Source organism: Carassius carassius, chromosome 12, assembly GCF_963082965.1.
Source record: "Carassius carassius chromosome 12, fCarCar2.1, whole genome shotgun sequence".
NCBI classification, from domain to species: Eukaryota; Metazoa; Chordata; class Actinopteri; order Cypriniformes; family Cyprinidae; genus Carassius; species Carassius carassius.
Window position 1 is genome coordinate 25,059,778 of NC_081766.1, and position 27,325 is coordinate 25,087,102.

Consider the following 27,325-nt stretch of genomic DNA (forward strand, 5'->3'; position numbering starts at 1 on the left):
CAAGGGGAAAAAATAATGTACTATGTATTTTTGCTTAATAATGTTATCGTGCACATCTTATCTCACCAAACATATCTAATGTGCGATTATTAAGACGTTTGTCTGTGAGATCTGCGAGATCTCTCATGCGTGCCGAGGAGGCTGTCTGTCAGTCACACACACACACACACACTATAGTCTTAGGCTACAGTCTACTCATCAAAAATTAAAAGAAGACCTTTACACAAAGGATCATATGCACGCTATTGTTATTAAACAGTAAATAAATATAAGGCCCATGTGTATGTATGTATATATATATATATATATATATATATATATATATATATATATATATATATATATATATATATATATATATATATATATATATATACTGATAAAAAGCTAAATGTTTTCATTTCATTTTCATTTTGGTTCATTCTTGGTTTAATAAAAATCTTCAGGTTCCATATGCAGAGCGAAATTGGAATGGTCCAGCATTTAGCAATAATTATTATTAACTCTGTTTTTATTCTTGATTTTTTTCAAACTACTAACACTTTGCATTTTTGAATTATGCCTTATGTGTGACCAAATGTTGAGTATTTTCTGTTTCTGCTGTTTGATCGCGCTGGTGTCTCGTGCACATATTCACTGGAAACAGCAGTCGTTCACCAGACATTCAGCGTTAGCAGCGGTCCACTTACTCCACATATTGTTAATTATGATTTTTTTTTCCATCGATACTGAAACACACGTGAACAACAAAGCCTATTTTACCTCACGAATAATACTTAAGATTCAAATGGGCAACATCACGAATATGGAAACGGATTTCTCCCGAGTGAGAGAATGAGAAAGCCCAACCTTACCTTATGCTTAGCTTTAAATTATTTTATTTTTTGTTTGTTTATAGCTAAGCCTATATTATTATATACTGCAATTATATTTATCCATTAGAATTCTAAATTTTTAATTCTTGTTTTGTTCTGATATATTTGTTAAATTTAAAGGATTTGTTGTAAAGTGAAGGGAATTAAATATATCCTGTTTGTACATGATAACATTATTAGGCCAGCCGTTATTATTTCTAAATGTAATAAAATGCAATTTATACATGAATTATATAATATCAAAAAAAAAAAAACATGCAGCAAACGAAAATAGGTGATTAATACGTTAAAATGAAACCTATACACAAATCGTTTTTTTTTTCTCTCTCACAAACTTAATTTATTTTTTAGCGTGTTTAAAAATAAATAAATAAAGAAAACATGCAGCAAATAAACAAAGGTGATTAATCCGTTAAAATGTGTTACTCTGGGTTAACAGTAATTATAAGTATTATATACTTAAGAGCAGAGCCTGCATGGGCCTAATCTAGGCTATTTTTTATTTATTTTTTCCATTGCATCTGAAAATGACTTCGTTCATCACATTCACTTCACGCACTCTGGCGCAGATCCCCCTCTCGCGTTGCTCAGCTGTGGACGATTTAAAAATGTTTTATATAAAGGTTGCTGTCCCATTTTATAAAGGAGTTGTTTATGTAAAACAATATAATTTTATTGTTAGTTCTACTTATATTATTAACACAAGTTCATTTAGGCTATTTAACATGCACTGTGACATTTTACCATTTTTAATTTATAAACTCCTTGATATTTTTAAGTTAGTTTAATAGTATTTAAATTCAAGTTTAAAAATAGGTTTTAACTGCTAAATACCAACAACCATACTGCATGTGAATAAATACAATGCATACTTTTCATAACATTTCATTATTCATAAAATGCATAACATTTCTGGTGTTTGGATTTGTACTTCAATATAATGAGCTCCAAGTTTAAGAATAGCCCTAGACTGGTTCTCTCTCTCTCTCTCTCTCTCTCTCTCTCTATTTAACAGCATTAGCTCAATAAAATATGTATTCCTTCAGGTAGAATGAATGTTTTCCTGCTTGCTAACTGTGGGTATCATGATCAATAAGTTGTATTCGCCTCAATCTGATTCAGTAAAGTCAAACCGCAGACAGTGAAGCTGCATCACTGAGCACGAGTGCGGGAACAGAAGATTCCGCTTGGTCTTAAAGCCTTCCACAAACACCAACGATCACAAATAACAATGATTTTCGTAAAATAATGATTAATTATTAATTGATGATTTGTTATTATCATTATGGTCTTGTGAAAATAATAATATGGGCTGCGAGAATATAATGAATACAAAGAGTAGTGCTGCTGAGTGAAGGCATGTTTCAGCCCAGTAACACACCGTTCCTCTGAGCCAAAACACAGACCGAATTCTGCTCAGCTGGAGGGGGTTGGGTTTTTGGGGGTAGTTATGTATGACTTGGGGTCGAGATAAAGGTGTGAATCTCTTGCTCTTTCATATTGACAGTGTCTTATGAGGATTTCAAAGTTGCTGAACCGGTTTATATAGGACTGTTGTTTTGGTTATAGACTAAAAAATGGTCTGTCCCCATGTAAGATTTTTTTAGTTTTAGTCGTTCATTTGTTATATTCAACTAGTCAGAGGTTTATATTAAATTTACATAATCAAATCTTAATATATTCCGCGTTCAAGCACATGCATTAAGTTTGCCACAAAGTACATGCAGAAGTAGCCTAATAATTGTGAAAAATTAGACATTTTAATTATTTATTAATAAACAAATGTTTTCTTGTCTGCTGCGAGATGAAATTCACAGTGCTGGCTCTCTCCGACAGAGAAATGCAACATTCACATATTGTTGAATGTTGAATATTAATGCGCCCCTGTCATTAATGCGCATTAATAATTTTTGCACAAATATTTGCATATGAATATTAATTCACAATTTGCTTTACAACGTAAATTATTTTTTGCAATTAGCCAAAATGAAACCAAACAAGATTTGTAATGTAGATAAAATAAATAAGAATAAAAGCTGCACATCTACCACCACACGTGCAGTGCAAATCTTGCACATATTTTACACACCAATACATTTAAATGCAGCTGCATTGGGTTTTTTATTTTTCATTAAATAACATGAAAGCAAGTAGGGATGGGAGATAAATCGATTTTATCAATTAACTCGAATTTGTAATTTACATCGGTTTGTTTGAATGAAAATCGGTTTTCTTTTTAACATCCAACGACGCACCACTCAGTTCTCCCGTAGTTCAGAATGGCTCAACCCTCCCCCGCGAGTCTGACAGAGACAAAAGGATGAGCGGAGCGGGGTGATTTTGACTGGAGCCTCCATCACGAGTACAATTCATGCCAACAGCCCGTAATATAACTGCATATTCAGCAAGAATTCATGTTAAGCATATTTAGCTATATGGCTTGATCAGGTTATATTGACTGCAATAGTCGAGCAGGATGTTAAAGGCTATATGAGTTTGTCTGTTTATTTAACTGATTATTTTTGGGTTAAAGCATGACTTAAACAGATAAAGCACATTCACACGCAATCGCTTTAGCAATAATGCATTCAAACAAATGTGGCTATTTGATTTTGAAATCTTGAAAAAAATAATCGATCTGTTTAGATAAAATAACTGACAAAAATGTACTGTTATTTTCCTCACAAACAAAATTTGCACAGCTGATGGGCTAGTATTAACAAAAAATAAATGATAATAAAAAATTATATATAATAAAAATTACATAATAAATAATATACAATTAAATAATAAATAATAATAATAAAATAAAGGTCTTTCCAGCATTAAGGTAATAACATTACAGTTTTTTATCATCTTGTCTCAGTTATAAGTTTATAACTATATTAAAACTGGTTTTGAAAAATTTCTTTGTCATTTGAATATTGATTTTAAAATCGATTTAAATCATAAATCAGATTTTTTTTCCAGATTTTTTTTGTTAGGCCATATGCTATCGCCCAGCACTAAAAGCAAGTAAAGAAGGCTCCCTTTAAAATCACTTATGTTGTCAGTTAATGAAGCTCTTTTTTACATCGTGTGCAATTTGTTGTTTATAATGAGAGAACTTGAGTTTAATTATGAGGACAGTTTATTAATCCGTCCATTCTTTAGAGTTTCAAAGATTTAGCTAAATCGTGCAGGTTTAATTCATTCGTTTCTTGTTTTAGGCTAATTAGGCATAATTAATGTGAACGAAATTATACAGTGCTTCACGTTTAAACATGCAACAATTTCTTAATCAGTTTACAGACAAATGTCTTTTTCCCAAGAAGTTATCTGTCAAAATAAAGGACAGGTAACGAATAACAAAAATGCATGTTGTTTTATTAAAGGAATTTTAAAATATAAATTAACATATAGGCATAATATATGAAAATATTGACATTGCATATTAATCCATGTAGCCTACCCCCTTAAAATAGGCTACCACTTTTAATGCTCAGATGCAAAGTAAACCACAATTTCTTTTGAACAATATAACACATAATTAATATAATAAAAATAATACTGCACACCTTTTAAATGTATCAAATCTAAAATATGGTTTAATACCATGTAGCTTAGAGAAAATATAATCACAGGTTCAGGCACAGGCTTGACATTTATCCTGCTTGAATTCGTTCTAATAAAATAACATGACTTCATAAGTACCAAACTTTCATCTGTGAATATTACATATTAAATATATTAAATATTTTAACTATAGTTTTTTTTCTTTCATTTTCCGTGACTGAAGCCATCAAATGAAACGCATCAGCGAGGCAAAACTGACGTCTATTTGAGAAAATGTGCTGTGATGCGCTTGTTTGATAACTTGTGGTTAAGGCGCCACTCAGCTGTCAAAAGCTGCAAATGCACTTTACAGACTCCGCGGCGGCGGTACACGTGGCGGTAAAAAGGGCCTTTAGACTGTCTACTTACTGTACCAACTGTATTGAAGCCTTCTACAAACTATTTACTCATTAAACATACCACTGAATAGTTTTTTTTTTCAATTATAAAACACTAGACAGAAACTTAGACATAATATAAGTGAGTGATTTGAGCACTAGAAAAATACAATAAGAATAATTTGAGTAAGAAAAATAAGAATAATAATACAAATAAAAAAAGATTTAACTTTGTATTCCAATTATAGAAAATCCTGAGATTGCTAGAAATGCAGCATTTACAATGAATTACAATGCAAATAAGTACTGCTGTGCTGATGGCCACTTATACAGATTTTAATAACACAAATGCGCCATAAAGTAAATAATCCACTATCTCTATTCATATAGACACATTCACTTTGATAGCCGTGATCATACAGTAATGGTGAGCTGATTTGGGCTGATTTGCACTCAAACAGATGGTAATCATGCAGATACATTCACATTCAACATAAAACACACTCTCAGATATATAAAAACTGTTGAAAAATAAAACAAAGAAAAATGCGGTCGCTATAAGTTCCGCCTCCATCAGCTGACAGGTGCGTCAAAGCGCGTCACGAGAGAGCGCCAGAATTCAAATATACTATCTTTCATTTACTTTTTTTTCGGTGGATCGTCTCATTCTGTTTGTGACACTGTACGTTGCAAAACCATGTCGTTTTTTTACTACCAAGATGCAGTTTCTTTGCATGAGTTATTCCATAAGGGACACAAACAGCTGTCGCTGAAGAACTGAAACGTAAACAACGGAATTATTATCCATATTACAACATTATTGCTTCATTGGACCAAACCTGCTCCATGAGATGTCGTTCAGTGGACCTTTCCCTTCCTAACTAAACCGGGATTTACAGGTGTGGATGTGTTTATGACTCATTATTACGATGGATCTGGTATGTACTGTGTTTCCATTATTCATGTTTTTATGTGTACTGCTTACACAAATGTAGCAAATACAGTCTTTATAAGCTTTCCATTGAAAAACTGCAAATTGTCGTCGATGCTTGAGGCTTAAATCTTTATAATGATATATAGTTTGTCAAGATTAAATTTGTCGCGTTTCATTTAATCTATTCATAAACACTGAAACATGTGAGTTGAGGGGTGTTGAGGACACCTGCGTCAGGGTGCAGGCTAACAGGTTAAGAAAATAAGGGAAAGAATCAGGGATGATCCAAATATTTGTAACGTACAATAATATAGGCCTATATCTGCCTGCAGTTAAAAAGTTAGCATATTTGTTTTGCTTTACCCATTTATGTAGGCTTCAATTTTTCTAAATAATAATAATAATGTCGTTTAAAAATGCCATTGGCCTGAGTAAATTTTACCATTATGGAATTGGGGTGGTAATTTAGGAGGTGAAAATACTGTGAAATTACAAATGGCATGGAATTTTAAAGCATAGCAACTGAATGTGTATGAAACATTAGTCAATAAAGCATTTTTGTAAACAATGGCACTTAAAGTTTTGAACTAAAATAGACTGTGAATAAATAAAATGCATACTTTTCAATGAAAGAACACTTAAGAGAGTGTAGGTTGCTTTTGGTGTTTGGATTTGTACTTCAATATAATGAGCTCCAAGTTTAAGAATAGCCTACACTAGTTATTTTTTATTTTTATTTTTTCAACTCTATTTAACAGCATGAACTTACAATGAAATACGTCTTCCCTCAGGTAGACTGAATGTTTTCCTGCCTTGCTGAATGTTGGGCTCATGATCAATGAGTTGTATTCGCCTCAAACTGATTTTGTAAAATCAAACCACGGACGGTGAAGCTGGGTCAGTTAGTGCAAGTCGCTCGCCGTGAAGGGGGTCGAAATAAAGGTGTCAATTTCTTGCTCTTTCATAAGGACAGTGTCTTATGAGGGTTTCAAACTTGCAGAGCAGGTTTGCAAAGTAGGATGCCTCATTTTTGTTTTAGGACAACTTTGAGGAAAGGTTTTGATTCACTTCAAATGATGACTACTGTATAGCGAAATATAGTTTATTAGTTATTATAACTTAATTTCAGAGGAAGTTGCCTTAACCCTCCGAGGTCTAAGGGTATTTTTGGGGCCTGGAGAAGTTTTGTTATGCCCTGACATTTGTGTTTTTTTCAGTTGCTTATAAACATCTAAATGGCTAAAGTCTAATATCACTGTAATCAGCACAAACTGGGCTATAATAATATGTGAGCAGCATGTATGTACATGATTGTGTAATATTTATGCGTGATTAGTGAAAAACTAAAAAAAATTAAATCACTTGAATAAGGATATAAAACACATACAGAACATTGGTTCCCGGGACTTTTGAGAATTGGATCTTGTAGCCTAGAATTTTTCTTTCTAAATTATTGTGAAAATCATTTTGTTTACTCACTCACAGAAAACAATATATTGATTTACATTTTCTAAGACACTTTTTGTTTGCAAAAGTCATATGCACGCAGTTGCGGTTCTAGGATTTTTCTGAAACAGGGGCCATTAAGGGGCCACATGTTACATTCAGGGGCCAAGTACAGGGTACATTCAAGCACACAAAATAATTTATTCAGTACGGTGCAAATACATTTTGGCAGTCATTCCTTTTTCAAACACTCTAATAAAAAATTATGAGCCAGTAAAGTTATTAATGTTTTTTTTTTCATTTATTTATAGTGTGCATAAAGGACACAATGCAACACACACATACACACACACACTAAAATTTCATTTTGAATTTTCTTACTGGTGTATTTTGCATTCCCATGTACATTCATGCGTTTCTCAATTAATGAATTGTGCTGTGCAATTGCATCCAATATGGCTAAGAAATTGCCGGGGATATCCGAGCCTTCGGATTCCCTGTGTCCACGCTGAGAAATGTCCTGAGCAGCACCTGATCAATGGTTTTGATACAGTATATATCTGGTTCTCTCTAACTCTTGTTTTTTCCCTTTCTTTGTTTATTGATTCGATCATGGAGATTTTTTTTCAATGACTAATTTGTGCTGTGTTCAAGCAAACACAGCACTTCTGTGATGTTCTGATTTGCAATGATCTCTAAAGCCACCATTTCTGCACAGTGCTTTTTTCCAATTACAGAACCCTGATTCTGACCTGAATATAGACATTGGGGCATTTGGGAGCGAAAAGTGGCGACAAGGGTAGCAAAAAACAGAGTCTCTAGAGACAGAATACTCCAGCCACGTAAAGAATGTACCACCTTATTGTTTCCATGGCGACACGTCGTGCTTGTCATGTGACACAACACAGCCAAAATAGATCTGTATTAGTGCTGCAACGACGAGTCGACGTCATCGATTACGTCGACTACAAAAATACGTTGACGTGCGTGAAATGCGTCGATGCGTCACACTGTTTACACCTCGCGTAATGGCGGCTTCTGCTCCTGGGAACAGGGAATGGAGAAAGTTGCATTCTACCACAAAAACAGAGACCACGTCCTTTGTTCCCTTTGCAAAAATGAATATGGTGTAACGTCACCACGGCAGCACAACTGTGATGCATGAGCACCTCCGAGGAAAACATACTGGCGCTCTCCAGTGTTACGGTTTAACTGGTTACCGTGTTATCTGTTGACCAACTTACTGGTTCAGGTCTCCGCTGCAGATGTGATGGAACGACCGCAGCAGATTTGGCGATTCTAAAAGCACAAACTGATGTGATATTATTAAGTGTCTAATAAATGTAGACTTGCTCATAGCATGATTCTGATATTCTTGTAAGGATTACAAGTTATTGGTATGATCACCCGTAGCGGCTGAAGCAAGTAGGATAAACAAAAAAATAAAGTAAGTCTGTGTTGGCGCGGGTTTCAAACACGCGTTAAAAGACGGCGCACCGCGAGACAACAGTCACGAATCACCGAGCTACCGATCTACAACGAATCACCTCCAGATCTCTGGATTCAACACAAGACTCTCGGCAGCACATCGTGCACCTGCTGAATCAAGGAAATGTTATCGTGTTAACTTGTGACCTGTGTTTACCTATTATGAAAATAAACCATAGCAGAAAGATGACTACATTTTATGGTTCATGATGTTAAAGAACATTTCATGATGTCTCAGACAACTGTAAATTTGTGGCTACTGTGGTTTATATATAAACGCTATCGTTAACTCATATTTATCATAGTAAAATAATTTTCTTTGCCTCTTTATTTTTGTATCCTGTAAAAATTTCAACCACAATTGAAGTATTTTTTGGGGAAAAAATGAATAAAGGTTGAATTATATTATTATATACGTTGTACTTATATTTTTTTGTAAAGTTAACCAAAGGATTCATTAGCTAATCAAAAAAAGAACATTAGATTCCTAATTTATTTTAGTAAAAAAAATCGTTAGAATAGTCGACTGATCGAAAAAATAATCGTTAGATTAGTCAACAGAAAAAATAATCGTTAGTTGCAGCTCTAATCTGTATGAAACATGGATCGCTTTTATTTTGTTTTTCCTGTTTTATTCAAAATATTTGCAAACTTACTCAATATATTAGGAAATATCTGATATTCCGATTCTGAAATATGTGCAAGTCAATATATTTGGTAGCTTTAACACTTTTATATCGACCGTGTTAGTTGATCTACACCAGGTGACGGGCGCCCGCCATGTTGGTTCGCGCTGAATCCGAGCTGTGGGATTTACAACACGCACATTCATCCTCGCCTCCCGAAGCACGTTGAAGTAGGTCTCCGGTAAACTTGGAGAAGGGCAGAGTAAACTTCAGTTACCTACACAATCTGTATATGATATCAATGAAAACATGAAGTCAGATTATATTTGTAAGGATCATTATTGCCGTTTTCATAGACATCAGGGTGTATTTTACAAACTGTAAATGTATGGTTTTCTAGTACTTATGTGTATTTAAATGTCTTAAACCTAAAATAAGCATTATATGTTAAAAAACTCTGAATATTTGTGATAATCTGACAAGCGCTCAGCACGTCCGATCTGTCTCTGCACCACCAGCCAAAGCAGATTTAAATTCAGCAGCTGATGACGTGTGGCAATTAAAGTTCTGATCACACCGGTGTGATCGTACGTGTCAAAGGGTTAACAAGTCCATAATGATAATAATAACATTATCAATTAATAATTAATCATTATTTTACGAAAATCATTTGTGATCGTAGATGTTTGTAGATGTGGAAGGCTTTAAGACCAAGCGGAATCCTCTGCTCCCCTCACAGCGCGCAGGACTCCGCTAACTGACGCAGCTTCACCGTCTGCGGTTTGACTTTACTAAATCAGATTGAGGCGAATACAACTTACTGATCATGAGACCAACATTTAGCAAGGCAGGACAACATTCATTCTAACTGAAGGAAGACATATTTCATTGAGCTAATGCTGTTAGAGAGAGAGAGAGAGAGAGAGAGAGAGAGAGAGAGAGAGAACCTAGTCTAGGGCTATTCTTAAACGTGGAGCTCATTATATTGAAGTACAAACCAAAACACCAGAAACGTTATGCATTTTATGAATAATGAAATGTTATGAAAAGTATGCATTTTATTTATTCACATGTTGTTGAAATTATATTTTAGTTCACAACTTTAAGTTCCATTGTTTAAAAAAATTCTTTATCGGCTAACGTTTCATAATCCTTCAGTTGTTATGCTCTAAAATCCAATGCCATTTGTAATTTCACAGTATTTTCACCTCCTAAATCACTAACCTTTAAAGTCCCAATTCTATAATGGTCAAATTTACTCAGGCCGATGGTATTTTTTAATTACATTTTATTATATTTATTTATTTATTTTTGAATAATTGTTATCTACATAAATAGGTGAAGCAAAACAAATATTTGGATCATCCCTTATTTTTTCCCTTATTTTCTTAAAGAATAAACACTTATTTTCTACAAGAATAAACATGATAACATATTACTAATTCATATAGAAATAATTTAAACAGTTAAAACCTATTTTTAAACTTGAATTTAAATACTATTAAACTAACTTTAAAATCTCAAGGAGTTTATAAGTTAAAAAGGATAAAATGTCACAATGCATGTTAAATAGCCTAAATGAACTTGTGTTAACAATATAATTAGAATTAACAATATAATTAGATTTATTTTACATGATCAATTCCTGTATAAAATGGGACAGCAACCTTTATATCAAACATTTTTAAATTGTCCACAGCTGAGCATCGCGGGAGGCTGATCTGCGCAAGAGCGTGTGAAATGAATATGCTGCACGAAGTCACTTTCAGATGCAATGAAAAAAAAAAAAAACCTGGATCACCTAAATTAGGCCCATGCAGGCTCTGCTCTGAAGTATATAATAATTATAATTACTGTTAACCCATAGTAACAAATTTTAACGGATTAATCGCCTATTTTCATTTGCTGCATGTTTTCTTTATTTTTTTTTAAACACGCTAAAAAATTAAGTTTGTGAGAGAAAAAAATATGAGTCATGTATAGATTGCATTTTAACGGATTAATCACCTATCTTCATTTGCTGCATGTATTTTTTTTATTTTAGATATTATATAATTCATCTATAAATTGCATTTTATTACATTTAGAAATAATAACGGCTGGCCTAATAATGTTATAATGTACCAACAGGATATATTTAGTTCCCTTCACTTTACAACAAATCCTTTAAATTTAACAAATATATCAGAACAAAACAAGAATTAAAAATATATAATTCTAATGGATAAATATAATTGCAGTATATAATAATATAGGCTTAGCTATAAACAAACAAAAAATAATAATAATTTAAAGCTAAGCATAAGGTAAGGTTGGGCTTTCTCATTCTCTCACTCTGGAGAAATCCGTTTCCATATTCGTGATGTTGCCCATTTGAAACTTAACTATTATTTATGAGGTAAAATAGGCTTTGTAGTTCACGAGTGTTTCAGTATCGATGGGAGTAAGTTGACCGCTGCTAACGCTGAATGTCTGTTGTGAATGTTTTGGTGACACATAAGGCATAATTCAAAAATGCAAAGTGTTAGTATTTTGAAAAAAATCAAGAATAATAACAGAGTTAATAATAATTATTGCTAATTGCTGCACCGTTCTCATTTCGCTCTGCTTATGGAACCTGAAGATTTTTTTTTTAACCAAGAATGAACCGAAATAAAAATAAAATGAAAACATTTAGCTTTTTATCCATATATATATATATATATATATATATATATAGTTATGCAGTGGTAGGTTTCAAACCTGCAAACGATACCTCTGGCGCCGATACAGGATGGCTGCCTCCATGACGTGCTCTGCAGTTGTTTTTGTTAGTTTGTCCTGTCTTTAGTTATATTCCTGCAATCCGTTTCACCAGGGATGAACTGCTGAACATTCGGCAGAACATACCACAAGATATTTTTCCGGATTTCAATTATTCAGACGTTTTACTGAACGTTGTTATCGGAGAAGCAGCGGCGCTGATCAAACGCTTCAGGACGCGCAGACGGGGAAAGCGAGCGGGAGCGCTCGTCAGACTCAGGAAGCGCGGATTTCGAACGCCGTTGCCTAGCATCCTTCTGGCAAATCTCCGCTCTCTACCCAACAAAACGGACAAACTCCTTCTGCTCTCTCGGACAAATAAGGATTTCTCACACTCTGATGCTCTGTGTTTCACGGAAACCTGGCTGAATGACGCCATACCGGACAGTGCGCTCCATCTGCCGGACTTTCAGCTGTTTAGAGCGGATCATGACGCAGAATCAACAGGGGAAATTGTGCGGGGGCGTGACATGCTTTTACATCAATGAACGCTGGTGTACAGATGTAATTGTGTTAAAGAAGATGTGCTGTCCTGATCTAGAAATGCTGTTTGTCAACTGCAAGCCATTCTATTCGCCGCGGGAGTTTCACTCATTCTTTCTGATGAGTGTTTACATCCCTCCAGAAGCGCATTTAAGCCTGGGCTTTACATAAACTCGCTGATCAGATCACAGAGACAGAACAACAACACCCGGACTCTGTTTTAATCATTCTCGGGGACTTTAATAAAGCCAATCTCTCCCGTGAACTGCCAAAATACAGACAGCATGATAATTGTCCCACAAGAGACAGTAATATATTAGATCACTGTTACACCACAATAAAGAATGCATATCACTCTGTTCCACGAGCAGCTTTGGGACATTCTGATCACCTTCTGGTTCATCTTATACCGACCTACAGGCAGAAACTAAAATCAGCTAAACCTGTATTAAGGACAGTAAAAAGATGGACTAATGAAGCAGAGCAGGATTTACAATCTTGTTTTGAACTCACTGACTGGAGTGTTTTTGAAGCTGCTGCCACCGATCTGGATGAACTCACAGAGACTGTTAACATCTTATGTCAGTTTCTGTGAGGATATGTGTATTCCTACTAGGACTCATCTAACTTACAACGACAAACCATGGTTCACTGCAAAACTCAGACAGCTCCGTCAGGCCAAAGATGCTTACAGGAAGGGGGACAATGTCTTGTATAAATAGGCTAAATACACACTGGAAAAGGAGATCAGAGTGGCAAAGAGGAATTATTCTGGAAAAATTAGGACTCAGTTCACTTCCAACGACTCAGCATCAGTGTGGAAAAGTCTGAAAGAGGTTAGCAACTACAAGACACCACCCCCCAGCACTGTGGAGAATCAACGACTGGCAGACGATCTGAACGAGTTTTACTGCAGGTTTGAAAGAACAACCATCACCTGCCCTGAATGCCTCTCCACACAACCGTTCACACCAATAACAACTCCTGCAACCCACCCTGAACACCTCTCCAAACAACCATTCACACCATTAACAACTCCTGGAACCCGCCCTGAACACCTCTCCAATCAAGCGCTCTCACCATTCACACCTCCTGCATCCCCGCTCTCCCCCACACCTGCAATTCAGATCAGCGAGGATGCGGTGCGCCAGGTCTTCCGGAAGCAGAAAAGAAAAAAAGCACCAGGCCCAGATTGTGTTACACCAGCCTGTCTGAAGTCCTGTGCTGACCAGCTGGCCCCCATCTTCACACCGATCTTCAACAGATCGCTGGAGCTGTGCGAAGTCCCTTCATGCTTCAAACGCTCCACCATCATCCCCATCCCAAAGAAATCCAAAATTACAAGATTAAATGACTACAGGCCTGTGGCTTTAACATCCGTAATCATGATTTACGAATAGATTAAATGAAACAGGACAAATTTAATCTTGACAAACTATATATCATTATAATGATCTAAGCCTCAAGCATCGACGACAGCTGTTTTTCAATGGAAAGCTTATAAAGACTGTATTTGCTACATTTGTGTAAGCAGTACACATAAAACATGAACAATGGAAACACTGTACATAGCAGATTCGTTGCAATAACGAGACATAAACACATCCACAGCTGTAAATCCCGGTTTAGTTACAAAGGTAAGGGTCCACTGAACGACATCTCATGGAGCACGTTTCATCCAACTAAGCAATAACGTTGTAATATGGATCATAATTTCTTTGTTTGTTTCAGTTCTTCAGCGACAGAACTGTTTGTGTCCATTATGGAATAACTCACGGTCAGAAACTGTGTCTTGGTAGTAAAAAAAAACGGCATGGTTTTGCAGTGTACAGTGTCACAAACAGAATGAGACAATCCACCGGAAAAAAAGTGAATGAAAGATAGGCGAAAGATAGTATATTTGAATTCTGGCGCTCTCTCGTGACGGCTCGTGACGCGCTCTGACACACCTGTCAGCTGATGGAGGCGGAACTTATAGCGATCGCTGTTTTCTTTGTTTTATTTTTAAACAGTTTTTATATATTGGAGAGTGTTTATGTTGCATGTGAATGTATCTGCATTAATTTAACTGATGTATCAAGCTGAATTTTACTGATGCATCAGTCATACAGTGCTCCGGACCACGCGCCTCTTGACGAGACCGACGCACCACCACAGAAACAATAATGAGATGCATTCTAACATAACTGTGGCATTAAACTCAGTTAGTGAGGGCTCGTTATATAGGCCATTCAGTTTACTTGTTAAAGTGCAATGAAATACCTTATATCTGCAGACGATGTACGTCTGTTTTTGGATGGAGACTTTGTAACAGCCAAAACTATGTATTTTGCATGCATCACATTATAGTGCGGTGTGCATGAAAATAATGACAAGGTGGCAGAGCAAACTTATCATCCATAGTGGTTCTCACGTAGTCCTTCTACAACATCACCACATAGTGAGTCAAGTCAAGTCACCTTTATCTTTATAGCGCTTTAAACAAAATACATTGTGTCAAAGCAACTGAACAACATTCATTAGAAAACAGTGTGTCAAAAATGCAAATGACAGTTAAAGGCAGTTCATTATTGAATTCAGTGATGTCATCTCTGTTCAGTTTAAATAGTGTCTGTGCATTTATTTGCAATCAAGTCAACGATATCGCTGTAGATGAAGTGACCCCAACTAAGCAAGCCAGAGGCGACAGCGACAAGGAACCGAAACTCCATCGGTGACAGAATGGAGAAAAAAACTTTGGGAGAAACCAGGCTCAGTTGGTGGGTCAGTTCTCCTCTGAACAGATGAAATCACCAGTTCAATTCCAGGCTGCAGCAAAGTCAGATTTTGCAGAAGAATCATCTGTTTCCTGTGGTCTTGTCCTGGTGGTCATCTGAGACAAGGTCTTTACAGGGGATCTGTATCTGGGGCTCTAGTTGTCCTGGTCTCTGCTGTCTTTCATGGCAATAGAGGTCCTTTCTAGGTGCTGATCCACCATCTGGTCTGGATACGTACTGGATCCGGGTGACTGCAGTGACCCTCTGATCTGGATACAGACTGGATCTGGTGGCTACGGTGGCTTAACTAGAGGAATAAGACAACTGTAGCCAAATTCCTTGATACATCTGTGTGATGGCTCTTGATGCCTTGACCCCTGCCTCAGTCTATTTCTTGTGAAGTACACTCAAATTATTGAATCGATTTTGCTTGACAATCCTCATAAGGCTGCATTTCTTTTGGTTGGTTGTGCATCTTTTTCTTCCACATTTTTTCCTTCCACTCAAATTTCTGTTAACATGCTTGGAGACAGCACTCTCTGAACAGCCAGCTTCTTTGGAAATGCATGTTTGTGGCTTACCCTCCTTGTAAAGTGTGGTAATGATTGTCTTCTGGACAACTGTCAGATCATCAGTCTTCCCCATGATTGTGTAACTTAGTGAACCAAACTAAGAGAACATTTTGAAGATTCAGGAAACCTTTGCAGGTGTTTTAGTTGATTAGCTGATTGGCAAGTCACCATATTCTAGTTTGTTGAGATAGTGAATTGGTGGGTATTTGTTAAATGTGAGCCAAAATCATCACAATTAAAAGAACCAAAGACTTAAACTACTTCAGTGCATTGAATTTATTTAATACACAAGTTTTACAATTTTAGTTGAATTACTGAAATAAATGAACATTTCCACAACATTCTAATTTATTGAGATGTACCTGTATAATCATATACAGCTGAGGTCAAGCGTTTACATCTCCCTTTCAGAAGCTGCAAAATGTTAATTAATTTACTCCTATACAACTATTACAGAAGGTTCAAACACTCACTGATACTCCAGAAGGAAAAACCATCCATCAAAAGCTGGGGGTTAAAGCTTTTGAACAGAATGGAGATGTGTAAATTTTTCTTATTTTGTCTAAATATGATATATTTTTCATTTAGCACTGCCCTTCAGAAGTCTAATAGTACTATTAGACTATATTTTATAGTCTATATTTCCATCTCGTTATGCCGCTGGTTAAGGTTTTTTTTTTTTTTCTTATAGAACTTATTTGTAAATAGAGCAGTCACTTTCTGTGTCTACACCGGACGTGGGAGTTGTCAAAAATTATATCTGGTGTCTGAATAACTTTTGATTTGACTGTTAAAACTACAAAGTAATTCAGTCAAGAGCAGTGAGTGATTTTCATTTTCTTGGATTAAAATTACAGCCGCCAGTAGCTAAATTAGGCGCGGTCACTTTAAGAGACGATGAATGCATCCAATATATTACACATCCCATTTTTTTCCTCGACTGTTTACTTTCACTTAAGAAATAACTGACAGTGTTTTCGAGTATAATTTCCAAGGTGGATATTTTGACATATTTTGTATGTATTTGTAGGCACAAGAGCAAAAATAAGCAAATTCTATGTTCAAGTGTTTTGAGACGCCTTTCTCTGCGTGAGCCCTGAACACCAGAACACCGCGAGTACTGAATTGGGCTCTTTCACATCTTTTTGTTTGTTCAAATTGCGATTTGTATTTGTTCGTTCAGGTGCAGGAGGGACTTCCCCGAGGAGAACTTCGCAGAAGAGAGCTCGGTTCAGTGTCGCTGTCCATGAGACGTGGCTCTCTCTCTCTCGTGCTCACCGAACACAGCGCGCGAGTAACCAGCTACTCTGTTCATCTTTTCCGCGTCTTGTTTTTGGATGCTTTAATGTATAAATCGACAAGCGGTAAGGCTTAAAAACACGTGAAAAAGCTAAGCTTTCGTGACGATGCGCAGCAGTGGCCCATCAACTGTCCTGAGCATCGTTTTAGGCTGGCCTCAGCCAGTCGGTTATATAAAATATCAAGGTGAAAGTCATCATAGCTTGCTTTGTATATACCCAGCTCCCAACCCAACTTTGAGAATAGATTAACGGCAATATTTTTTTTATCGCCCGATAAGAGTCTCACGTTAATGCAGCATGTTAACGTCGATAACGGCCTACCACTAATATATATATATATATATATATATATATATATATATATATATATATATATATATATTATAATGGTTCACTAAAATAGAGAAAGGAGGATCTCATACAACACAAAAGATTAAGTTTACCTTTACATACTGTAGCTTATATACTTAAAAGACAATAAATTTAAGTAAGAAATAATATTACATACCAGTAATATTGTGTTTTAGGTCCCACTTTATATTAGGTGGCCTTAACTACTATGTACTTACATAAAAAAATAATTACAATGTACTTACTGTGTTAATATTGTATTGTAAAACACTTTTGCTGCTATTGAGGTGGGATAGGGGTAAGGTTAGGGAGAGGGTTGGAGGTATGGGTTAGTTTAAGGGTGGGTTAAGGTGTAAAGTATGGGTCAACAGTGTAATTATAAGTGTAATTACAGAAATTAAATACAAACGTAATTACATGTAGATTTTTTTTTAAATATAAGTACAATGTAAAAACATGTATGTACACAAAAAGTACATTGTACTAAATTTTTAATTAAAAAGTACATAGTAGTTAAGGCCACTTAATATAATAAAAATAAGTGACATAGTGTTTTAGCTTACATTGTAAAGCCATATAGTAGACAGACATTAACTGAACTTAACCCCATATTTCTGACATAGTTCATACCATTTCCATAAGGCATTAAAATAAGGGACATGTATTATAATGTTAAATAAAACTCTGAGCTCGCTCACGCACTCATGCAAATACACACACACACTTTAACGATAAGGCGATGGTAGGCTAGGCAGCTACATAATAATTCACAAAATAATGCTAACCCCACACAGCGACACATCAAATATTGTATTAAACAGTGAAATCATTAAAAAAAAAAAATTATAAAAAAAAAATATCAATAACATATCATCATATTAACCTACCTTATACACCTGCTTGCAGTGATGTGCGTGACCGTCTGACGACGACAAGATGAGAATCCAGAAAGTTAGATGAAGAGGAACAATAAATAAACCGGTTGGGTCAAAATAACCCAACCCAGCTGTTCAGTGGAGAAAGAACCCTTACAGTCCATTTGACCCAGGATGAGCAACCCAACTGTGTGTTTACATTACCTCAAACAACCCAGAGTTATGACCCAGCACAATTAACCCAAAAATGTAACAACCCAGCACTTTTTAGAGTGTACTGACATACTGATAAAAAAATTAATTAATAAATAATAATGTATAGCCTGAATTCACTGTAAGTCGCTTTGGATAAAAATGTCTGCTAAATGCATAGATGTAAATGTAACAGCACTTAATGGGAGCAGCGCCATACACATAGTGGGTAGGGTTGTCACGATACCATAAACACGTTACAAAACCATACCAGCTGAAGTATCACGATACCATGCGAACTGAGAGATATATCCTGTACATATATATAAGGCCAGATTCACACCAAATGCCTAAACAAGACATAAGCTGGACCTTTTTTTTCGGTGCACAGGTTAACAGGTTAGAGTATTCACACCACATGCAGAGGTGGCAGTTCCGCATTTCCCAACCATGTTATGACATTAGGCACTGTGAAAAAATTGGCTAAATAAATGCACAAAAACACATCATCATTGCCAGTTTTTATCCAAATTTCAAAGACTCATTTAAATAATTAAAACTAGTTTATATGTATATCTAAATGTTAAGATTACTTTTAGGAAATGGCAAAATAGACACTTTTTTATTGTTTATTTGAAGGCACAAGTGTTAAAACATTTGTGCGACTGCCCCACATTACTTATGGTAGATCCATAATGACGAAACTACAGTTTAAAAAAAAATACAATGGCACCACCCGTATTTTGGAGCCTATGTGTATCGATACTACCATATTATCGCGTAAATGAGTAACGGGAAGAATAAGTAGCTGGAGTCTGATTACTTTTATGTGACTGATCATGCTTTTTTATGTAGTTTGGGTTGTTTTATAGGTTTGACTGAAATAATAATGAAAAAAAGGGACACTTTAAATAAAAAATAAAAAAAAAGATATTGATAATATCTAAACATGTTTCCTAATCCAAATGTAATAAAATTTATTTGGGTGGGGGCACCAATTTGGATTTCGCCTGTAGTTCGTCAAGATGGCTAGAATTTTGATTATTTCTAAATGGCCCTGGATTGCTTCTATTGTCCTCATTTGTAAATTGCTTTGGATAAAAGCGTCTGCTAAAATGAAATGTAAATGAAAGCTTCTATTCAATCTATTATTTTTTAATCTGTCTAATCTAGCTAATAATTCTATTTGGCAAAGTGATATGGACATTCTGATTTTGCTGCAGCCTGGAATTGAACTGCTGGTTTCGTCTGGTCAGAGGAGAACTGGCCCCCCAGCTGAGCCTGGTTTCTCCCAAGGTTTTTTTCTCCACTCTGTCACCGATGGAGTTTCGGTTCCTTGGCTTGCCTTGAACAGAGATGACATCAACTGAATTCAATGATAAACTGCCTTTAACTGTTATTTTGCATTATTGACACACTGTTTTCCTAATGAATGTTGCTCAGTTGTTTTGACGCAATGTATTTTGTTTAAAGCGCTATATAAATAAAGGTGACTTGACTTGACATGTAATATGATCAAGACCTGCCTGGAACTACTTTAGCCATGTATTTCCCTGTAAATAACTGCACATCTTAGAATGTTTCTCAACCAATCAGATTCAAACATTTAACAGCCCCGTAGTATAATTAGGAATTGTATTAGTTGCTTATTTTGTCACGAAAAGCCCGCTCATACACTTCTGCTTTTCTAACTACTAATTCAAACTTCAAAATTTTAAAACTACTTAAAAGTTTCTGGTCAGGCTTTCTCAAGCAGACATCAAACCTTTTGTGACTATTTTATATATTTTTCTAGTTTTATCTTTTTTTGTAATCTGTCTTCAATTAATTTGCCTTTATTTTGATTTTTACAGTACTGATTTAGGTTTTGACCTCTACGGATACGTGTTCATTACACTTAACAACATTCTGACTGCTGCTAATGGGGTTTATATGAAACAAAAACTGGACTCCAAGGTAATTTAACTCCTAAGCCTTGTTTACACATCCACGATTGCAAGAGTGTGTGTACCAGAGGTCCTGTTTTTCACTCTGATCAGAGGTCTTTTTTTCACACACCTTCAAATGTGCCAGTTTTCATTAGCATGCACAATTTTGCACACAAGCCACAAAATCCAAAAGCTTCACTTGTTGTTACTTTTCAGAAAAAGTTTGGTCCACTGCCTTTTTGTATAAAACATTTAGACACAAGAATTTCATTAGTAAAAAGAAAAAATGTCACCTTTAGTTTTTACTTATATGCTACTTCTTGCCAGCTTCACTTGGTTAAAGCTCATGTATGAGCTGAAAGCAGATTTTAACAGAGACCAGCTAACCAGATCTGCTTGTTTTAATCTATATTTAGTTTAAAGATTTTTTTTTTCTCATTCCATTTCAGGAGCTGGGAAAATATGGGCTGCTCTATTACAATGCTTTATTCATGATTGTCCCCGCTATGATTTTAGCATACTTAACTGGAGACATTAAGAAAGTAAGAATTTTAATAAATATATTATGACACTAAATGTTATGAAAAATTAAGGATAAGGATGTCTGAATTTTTATTGACTTTACAAAATGTGATAAAATAATAAATGTACATTTGATAAAATAATAAATTATCTTGTGAATTTTCAGGCTTTGGATTATAATGATTGGGCTGACATTTTATTTGTGATTCAGTTTGTGTTATCATGTGTCATGGGGTGAGCCTGATATTTCCAATCTTTTTCTGTACTTAAAAGTTTCTTAAGAATACTCAAAGCTGAACTGATTACATTTTTGAGGTGTTAAAATTCATATTCTTTTTTTTCTCTTATAATCATGATTATATCATTGTTTTTTTTTTTGGCAGGTTTATACTCATGTACTCAATTATGTTATGCACCCATTATAACTCTGCTTTGACGACTACAATTGTCGGTTGTATCAAGGTTAGTAATTAACATTAAATCAAATTAAATTAAATCTAAACTTTACTTTGTTTTGTTTAACCAACCCAACAGAATATCTTAGTGACATACATTGGAATGGTGTTTGGTGGAGATTACATCTTTACTTGGGTGAATTTTATTGGCCTCAACATCAGGTAAATAGGTCCGTTTTAAAATGACTTTGAAGATAGGCAACATTACTGGGAGATTCTTAGTAAAAGACTAATCATTTCAGAATGATCAAGGTGCAGACAAATGTGTATTTTCTCAGAAAACACAAGAATTTAGAAGAAAAAACATTAAAGTACTGAAATGTAAATAAATGTATGTAGAATTCAAAAAGTTCTGTATAACTCATTTGTAAAAAAAAAAAAATAATAATAATAATAAAGTCACTTTTTTGTGTTTCCTGAGAATAGCGATGAACATTTCTTTGATATTTCCTTCAGTTGTTCTATAAATGTAGCTTTTCTTCCTTTTTCCCCTATAGCATTGCTGGCAGTCTTGTGTACTCTTACATTACTTTCACTAAGGAACAAAAAAGTAAGCTCAATACAAAAATTTGGATTTTGTTACTCAAATGCATCTCAAAAACTCCATGTCATGGATTCATTTCCTATAATTTCCTTTCTTTTGTTTAATAAGATTAAGTTCATTTTAGATGATGTGAAATCTTGTGTCTTTTAACAGAAGAATGTTAAAAGTAAGACGATAATACCTATGGGAGACAAGAAGACAGTCAGCAAGGTGTGCACACAGTCTCATTTCACAACACCTTGAGTGAACAGAGACCAGTAATTTTCTCAGCAACCTTGGTTTTGTTGAGATATGATATGACAAGATGTTGGATAGATGAGGAATTATTTCCTGTGCTATGTTATGAAATCAGTATGATCCTTTTGTCTTTGTAAATTGCAAAGCCCTCAACCGTAGTAGTTCAAGTCGGATTGTTCAATTTCTTTTTTCTTTTTTTTTTTTTTTTTTTGAGGTATGAATCAAATTTTTTTTAACTATTATTATCATTGTGGTAATTAACATTATGATACAATTTATAATACAATGTGATGCTGTTGAACATGAAATAATAATAATAAAAAAATACAATAAATAAAAAATATAAACCTTTGTATAAATTGATTTTTACTCATATTTTTCACTATTTCATAATTTTTTATGTTTCTGTGTTAAGGATCCTCAAATGCAAACTGTGTTTTACTTCAGGAGAGCAATCATACATTTGTGTTGTTTAAGTTAGTTTAATTTATTCTTCATTGTTCATATAATCATTTAATAATTGTATTACATTTAATCATATGATAATGATTGTAACTTTTTATATTATCATTTAATTGATTAATTAATTGATTAATTTTATTGTTGTTTTTTATATTTTTTTCTTTCATTGCTGTCTAGTCCTGTGTCTTTGTGTTTCAAGGGATGTTTGTCTCCATGAATAAGAGATAAGACTGAATGCTTATTGAAATTCAAGGTTTATGGGAAGTTGTGAAGCATTTTGGTATAGCACTGGTTGTTGGATTTGTATTGGTCAGACGAAGTCTGAGCATTGAAACACACAAGCATAATCATTTTAAAATTATACAATAAACTCTGCTCCTTTTTATCATCATCACTTTGTCTCCTGCTCCTGCTCTTCACTGGCTTTTTTCGGTCAACTTCTTGGCTGATAGAAGATTGTTAATACAGTTTTGGTTACTGTTACCACTGGTTTTTACGGTGCCCGTGAGAAGACATGGTCAGTTCACTTAGTTTTGTCGTGGCCACGACATAATATCTTGTGATAATATGTCGTGGCCACAAGATATTAACTCGCTGGAACAACATATGTCGTGGCCACGAGATCATTTTGTCGATGTAACGACATCCTTATGTCGTGGCCTCAAGATGTTATGTTGAGGGAACGGCATATTTTTCTTGTGGCCACGACTTCTTATGTTGAGAAAACAACATCCGGTTCTCGTGGCCACAGGTTTTGTTTTAAAGGAACCAATGAAAATTTACATGTGTTTTTTATTGCATTCGATGGGCTCTTCGTTTCATAATAACTCACTGTATTTCACAAATTTCTTTATCTGCTTTTTGCACAAGTTAAATTGGAACATCGTTGTATGTTTATGTGACTTCCATGGATCAGAACAATCTTTTGATATTTTTAAGGGAACGCAACATTGAAGAGGAAAACATAGCCAGAATTGAACAAGACAAGGTAAATAGTTGTCATTTTTTGTTTTTATAAATGTGCAGGGCTTGACAACCATTGTCATTTGTCATATCAAGTCCTTAAATTGTATTAGAAATTTCAGTCGTAATAAGACAATGTGATAAAATATGGCTTTTATCGGTCACATCAAATCAGTAGGCTTATCAATAAAATCCATATTTCCACTGCAGAGGAAACGGAAACAGCTGAAGTGCAATTTAGATGCATTTATAGAGACAATATAAGCTGACAACAGCACGTTATAGGATGTTTTAAATGTTTTCCATATGAAATGTTAAAAAATACAAATGATAGCTACAGGAACACAGAAGCAGATGTCATGTTGAATGAAAGTGCCCAAGATGACAACCAAGCATCTTGCAACTTTAGCATTAATGTAAGTGAAACAAGTCTGAAGAGACCAATTTCATGTTACATGATCCACTTTATATTATGGCCCAGCAAATATCAGTCATGCAGAATGATTATATAATTGAGGTAGAGAACTGGGAGGACAGTTTCCAAGAACAAATGTTCACACCTAGTCAGGAAAGTGATTTAACTGAAGAAAATGTGAACACATTGCAAGTACGGAGCCCAGGGGCATTCAACTCCAGGTCCACATCAAAAAAATGTAGAGGAACAACTGATCACAACTGATGTGGAAGAGACACCACTTGAGGAATCATTTGATAATGAGGTCACAATTGGAGGAGGTTCACTTGAGTTTGGATGCTTGGATGATATACAGTTCCAATTGAGAATGTATCAAAGACTATTATTTTGGTGCGAAGAGAACAAGTTCTGGGTGATCTGATGCAAGCTTTCAATGACCCAGCAATGATGGACAAAGAGATCAGTATTCGAATGAAACTACCTAATGGGCAGATTGAATAAGGCATGGGATCAGGTGTTTTTCGTGACAGCTTGACAGAATTCTGGGATGAATTTTATTCCAGATGTGCTTTGGGTGCAGATGTCAAGGTCACATTCCTTAGACATGAATTTCAGAGCGATGAATGGCAAGCTATTGCAAGAGTATTGGTCAAAGTCAAGTACTTTCCTATTCATCTTTCCCTGCCATTTCTTGAAGAAGCTTTATATGGTACCATATATAGCAGTGTCTTAGATTCGTTTATGCCCTACATAGCAAAACATGAGCCTGATGTCATTGAATCATGAGTGGATCATGAGTCACTTCTTAAAGTGAAAGTGAAACAAAACTTTAAGAATGATGTTGATGTTCTTGATTCCAATGATTGTCACCAGAGGCCTACTGAAGAAAATCTACCTCAACTTTTGGAACAGTTAGGCCATAAAGCTCTCATCCAAACCCCTATCTTTCTTATTGATTCCTGGAGACCTGTTCTTAAGGATTTTGCTAGTACTTTGTCACAACAAAAACTAGCAAACATTATACAAGAGCAAAAACCAACACCCAAGCGTGTGAAGGACATCCTTGTTTTTCCTGAAGTCATGACAGCCCAGCAGTGCTGTGTATAAAGATTCCTGAAAAAGTACATTATGGAATTGGACGACAACATCTTAAAAAACTTCTTGCACTTCTGCACAGGGGATGATTTGCTCTTTGGGAAACAAATGTTGAATTTCATTGAAACAAGTGACTTCCAGTGTCGCCCACAATCACATGTGGTTGCTCTTATTAAATTAAGAATTAAAGTAAAGAATTAGGTGTGAAATTATCTTGGAGCATTTAGTCTACACCGCCACCATGTTCCAGAACTGCAACTTTCCTGGAGTCTCCAGAATTACAAGGTGTCAGGTTCTGAGAGACTTCCCCAGAAATGACTTAATTAGCATAGCATGAAGTATTGTGAAATACTATATATTAATACTTTATATATAGCCTTTATGAACAGATAGGTTTTGAGTGACTCTTGAAGGACCAGCACCACCTCCTCTTGTACGACGCTTTGAGGAATATATCTTCCAGAATCTGGCATTAAGATTTTATTCCATCTCCTATCCTGAAAAGTCTGTCTTGCAGAATTTAATAAAAATCAATCTTCACATTAATTCTTAATTATTTTTGGCATTTCTTCTCCACCCGCTTGTCATTTTTCCTTTAAATTATTTTTTTTTTGACCCATCTGACACAGTCAGCATTTTTTGCCCAATGGTCATGTCTTTACTTTGTGATTTCTGTATTGCATTAGTTTTCGGTATTTCTCATTGAGGATTTAATAATTTTCGACTTTTCCGTTCTTTTTTGTCTCAATTCATCTGTAAATGAAAATATGCCTAGTATTTCTGCACACCTGAATATAAGAAGTTTTTCTCTTCGAGCTTTCATGGACAATTATATATCACTCATAAATGATTAAATAAAAAATGAATGGTAGTTATTAAGATTGATATGGTTTGGAATTGGTAAAATGTGCTTGGAAAAAAAAATCACAATAAAATAATGTTTTAATGTTTACGTGTGGAATATTAACTGACATGAATGAATGCTATATAATTATTGTTCATGTTAACATAGTTAATGTTGATAAATGAACCCTTATTGTAAAGTGTTACTAAAGTTATATATATATTGTTCTGTGTATGTGATTTTAAAGTCTAGATGGTTTGGATTAACCCTTTAACTGCTGTATCCCTTAAAACTTGACTGCCAGAGGGTTACTGTAAATGCATGTTCCCGCTTGGCACCGTTCTCCTGATGCCACCGGGGTGGCGTTTGCACTGATGGCTTGAGCCCGCCATCGCTGCTTGCAGCTATATTTATTATTCTTCAAATTTTTTTTCAAGGTTTCGGGGGCTTTCGGGGCCCTTAACAGGCTCAAAAACATTTGAAAATTGACACACACCTTGGAAACTATGGCCATTAGAGCCCGGCAGAGACTGATACATGGGCGCCACATTCTCATTCGCATGACGCATTCTCATCCCGCAACTCCTTGATGTCAACTGGGAAATACCGGGAAATACACATAAATACATACAGCCAGATGGAGGTACCGTGACCTAAGCATAGAACGCCCTCTTCTGACGTTTTATCATAGGCTACACAGACATGCTTTTTTTTGGAGCTATTATTACACATGAAACGTCAAACTTTGTTATAATGATCCATTAAGGTACGGTTACAGTACAATAAGCATTTTAAAACATGAATCTTGTGTAATATAATTGTGTAGTTATCCGTTTCAATGTATTATAAGAGTTCCTTCCTGTTCATGCTGTTGAAAAAAGTAATGCTAGAAACTTATGTTGGGTTTTTATATAAAACATCCTTTATTTTTTCAAGAACATATGTGTAGCATGCATTTTTTATTTCAAAAATATAAAAAAACGAAATTTAAAAAAAAAGAAGCCAACGATTCTTTTAATTGTTTTAAAAGAAAGAAAAAATTTAAAATAAAGCTGCAAGCAGTGATGGCGGGCTCAAGCCATCAGTGCAAACGCCACTCCGGTGGCATCAGGTAAACTGTGCCCAGCGGACACATGCATTAACAATAACCCTCTGGCAGTGAGGTTTTAAGGGATACGGCAGTTAAAGGGTTAATCCGAATCATCAAGACTTTAAAATCATATTCAC

General features: G+C 35.1%; 1 protein-coding gene across 3 annotated transcripts in view; it reads left to right on the top strand.

Moving 5' to 3' along the window:
* The window catches only part of slc35d1b (solute carrier family 35 member D1b), a 57,686-nt gene extending 34,514 nt beyond the window's left edge, over positions 1-23,172 (top strand). For all 3 annotated transcript variants that reach the window (XM_059563937.1, XM_059563936.1, XM_059563938.1), the window contains 6 exons: positions 20,487-20,589; positions 21,011-21,103; positions 21,250-21,317; positions 21,467-21,545; positions 21,618-21,700; positions 22,036-23,172. In XM_059563937.1, the coding sequence (XP_059419920.1) occupies positions 20,487-20,589; positions 21,011-21,103; positions 21,250-21,317; positions 21,467-21,545; positions 21,618-21,700; positions 22,036-22,186 (577 nt within the window). In that variant the 3' untranslated portion in view covers positions 22,187-23,172. The remainder of the gene's footprint in view (positions 1-20,486; positions 20,590-21,010; positions 21,104-21,249; positions 21,318-21,466; positions 21,546-21,617; positions 21,701-22,035) is intronic.
* Positions 23,173-27,325: the final 4,153 nt, after the last annotated feature.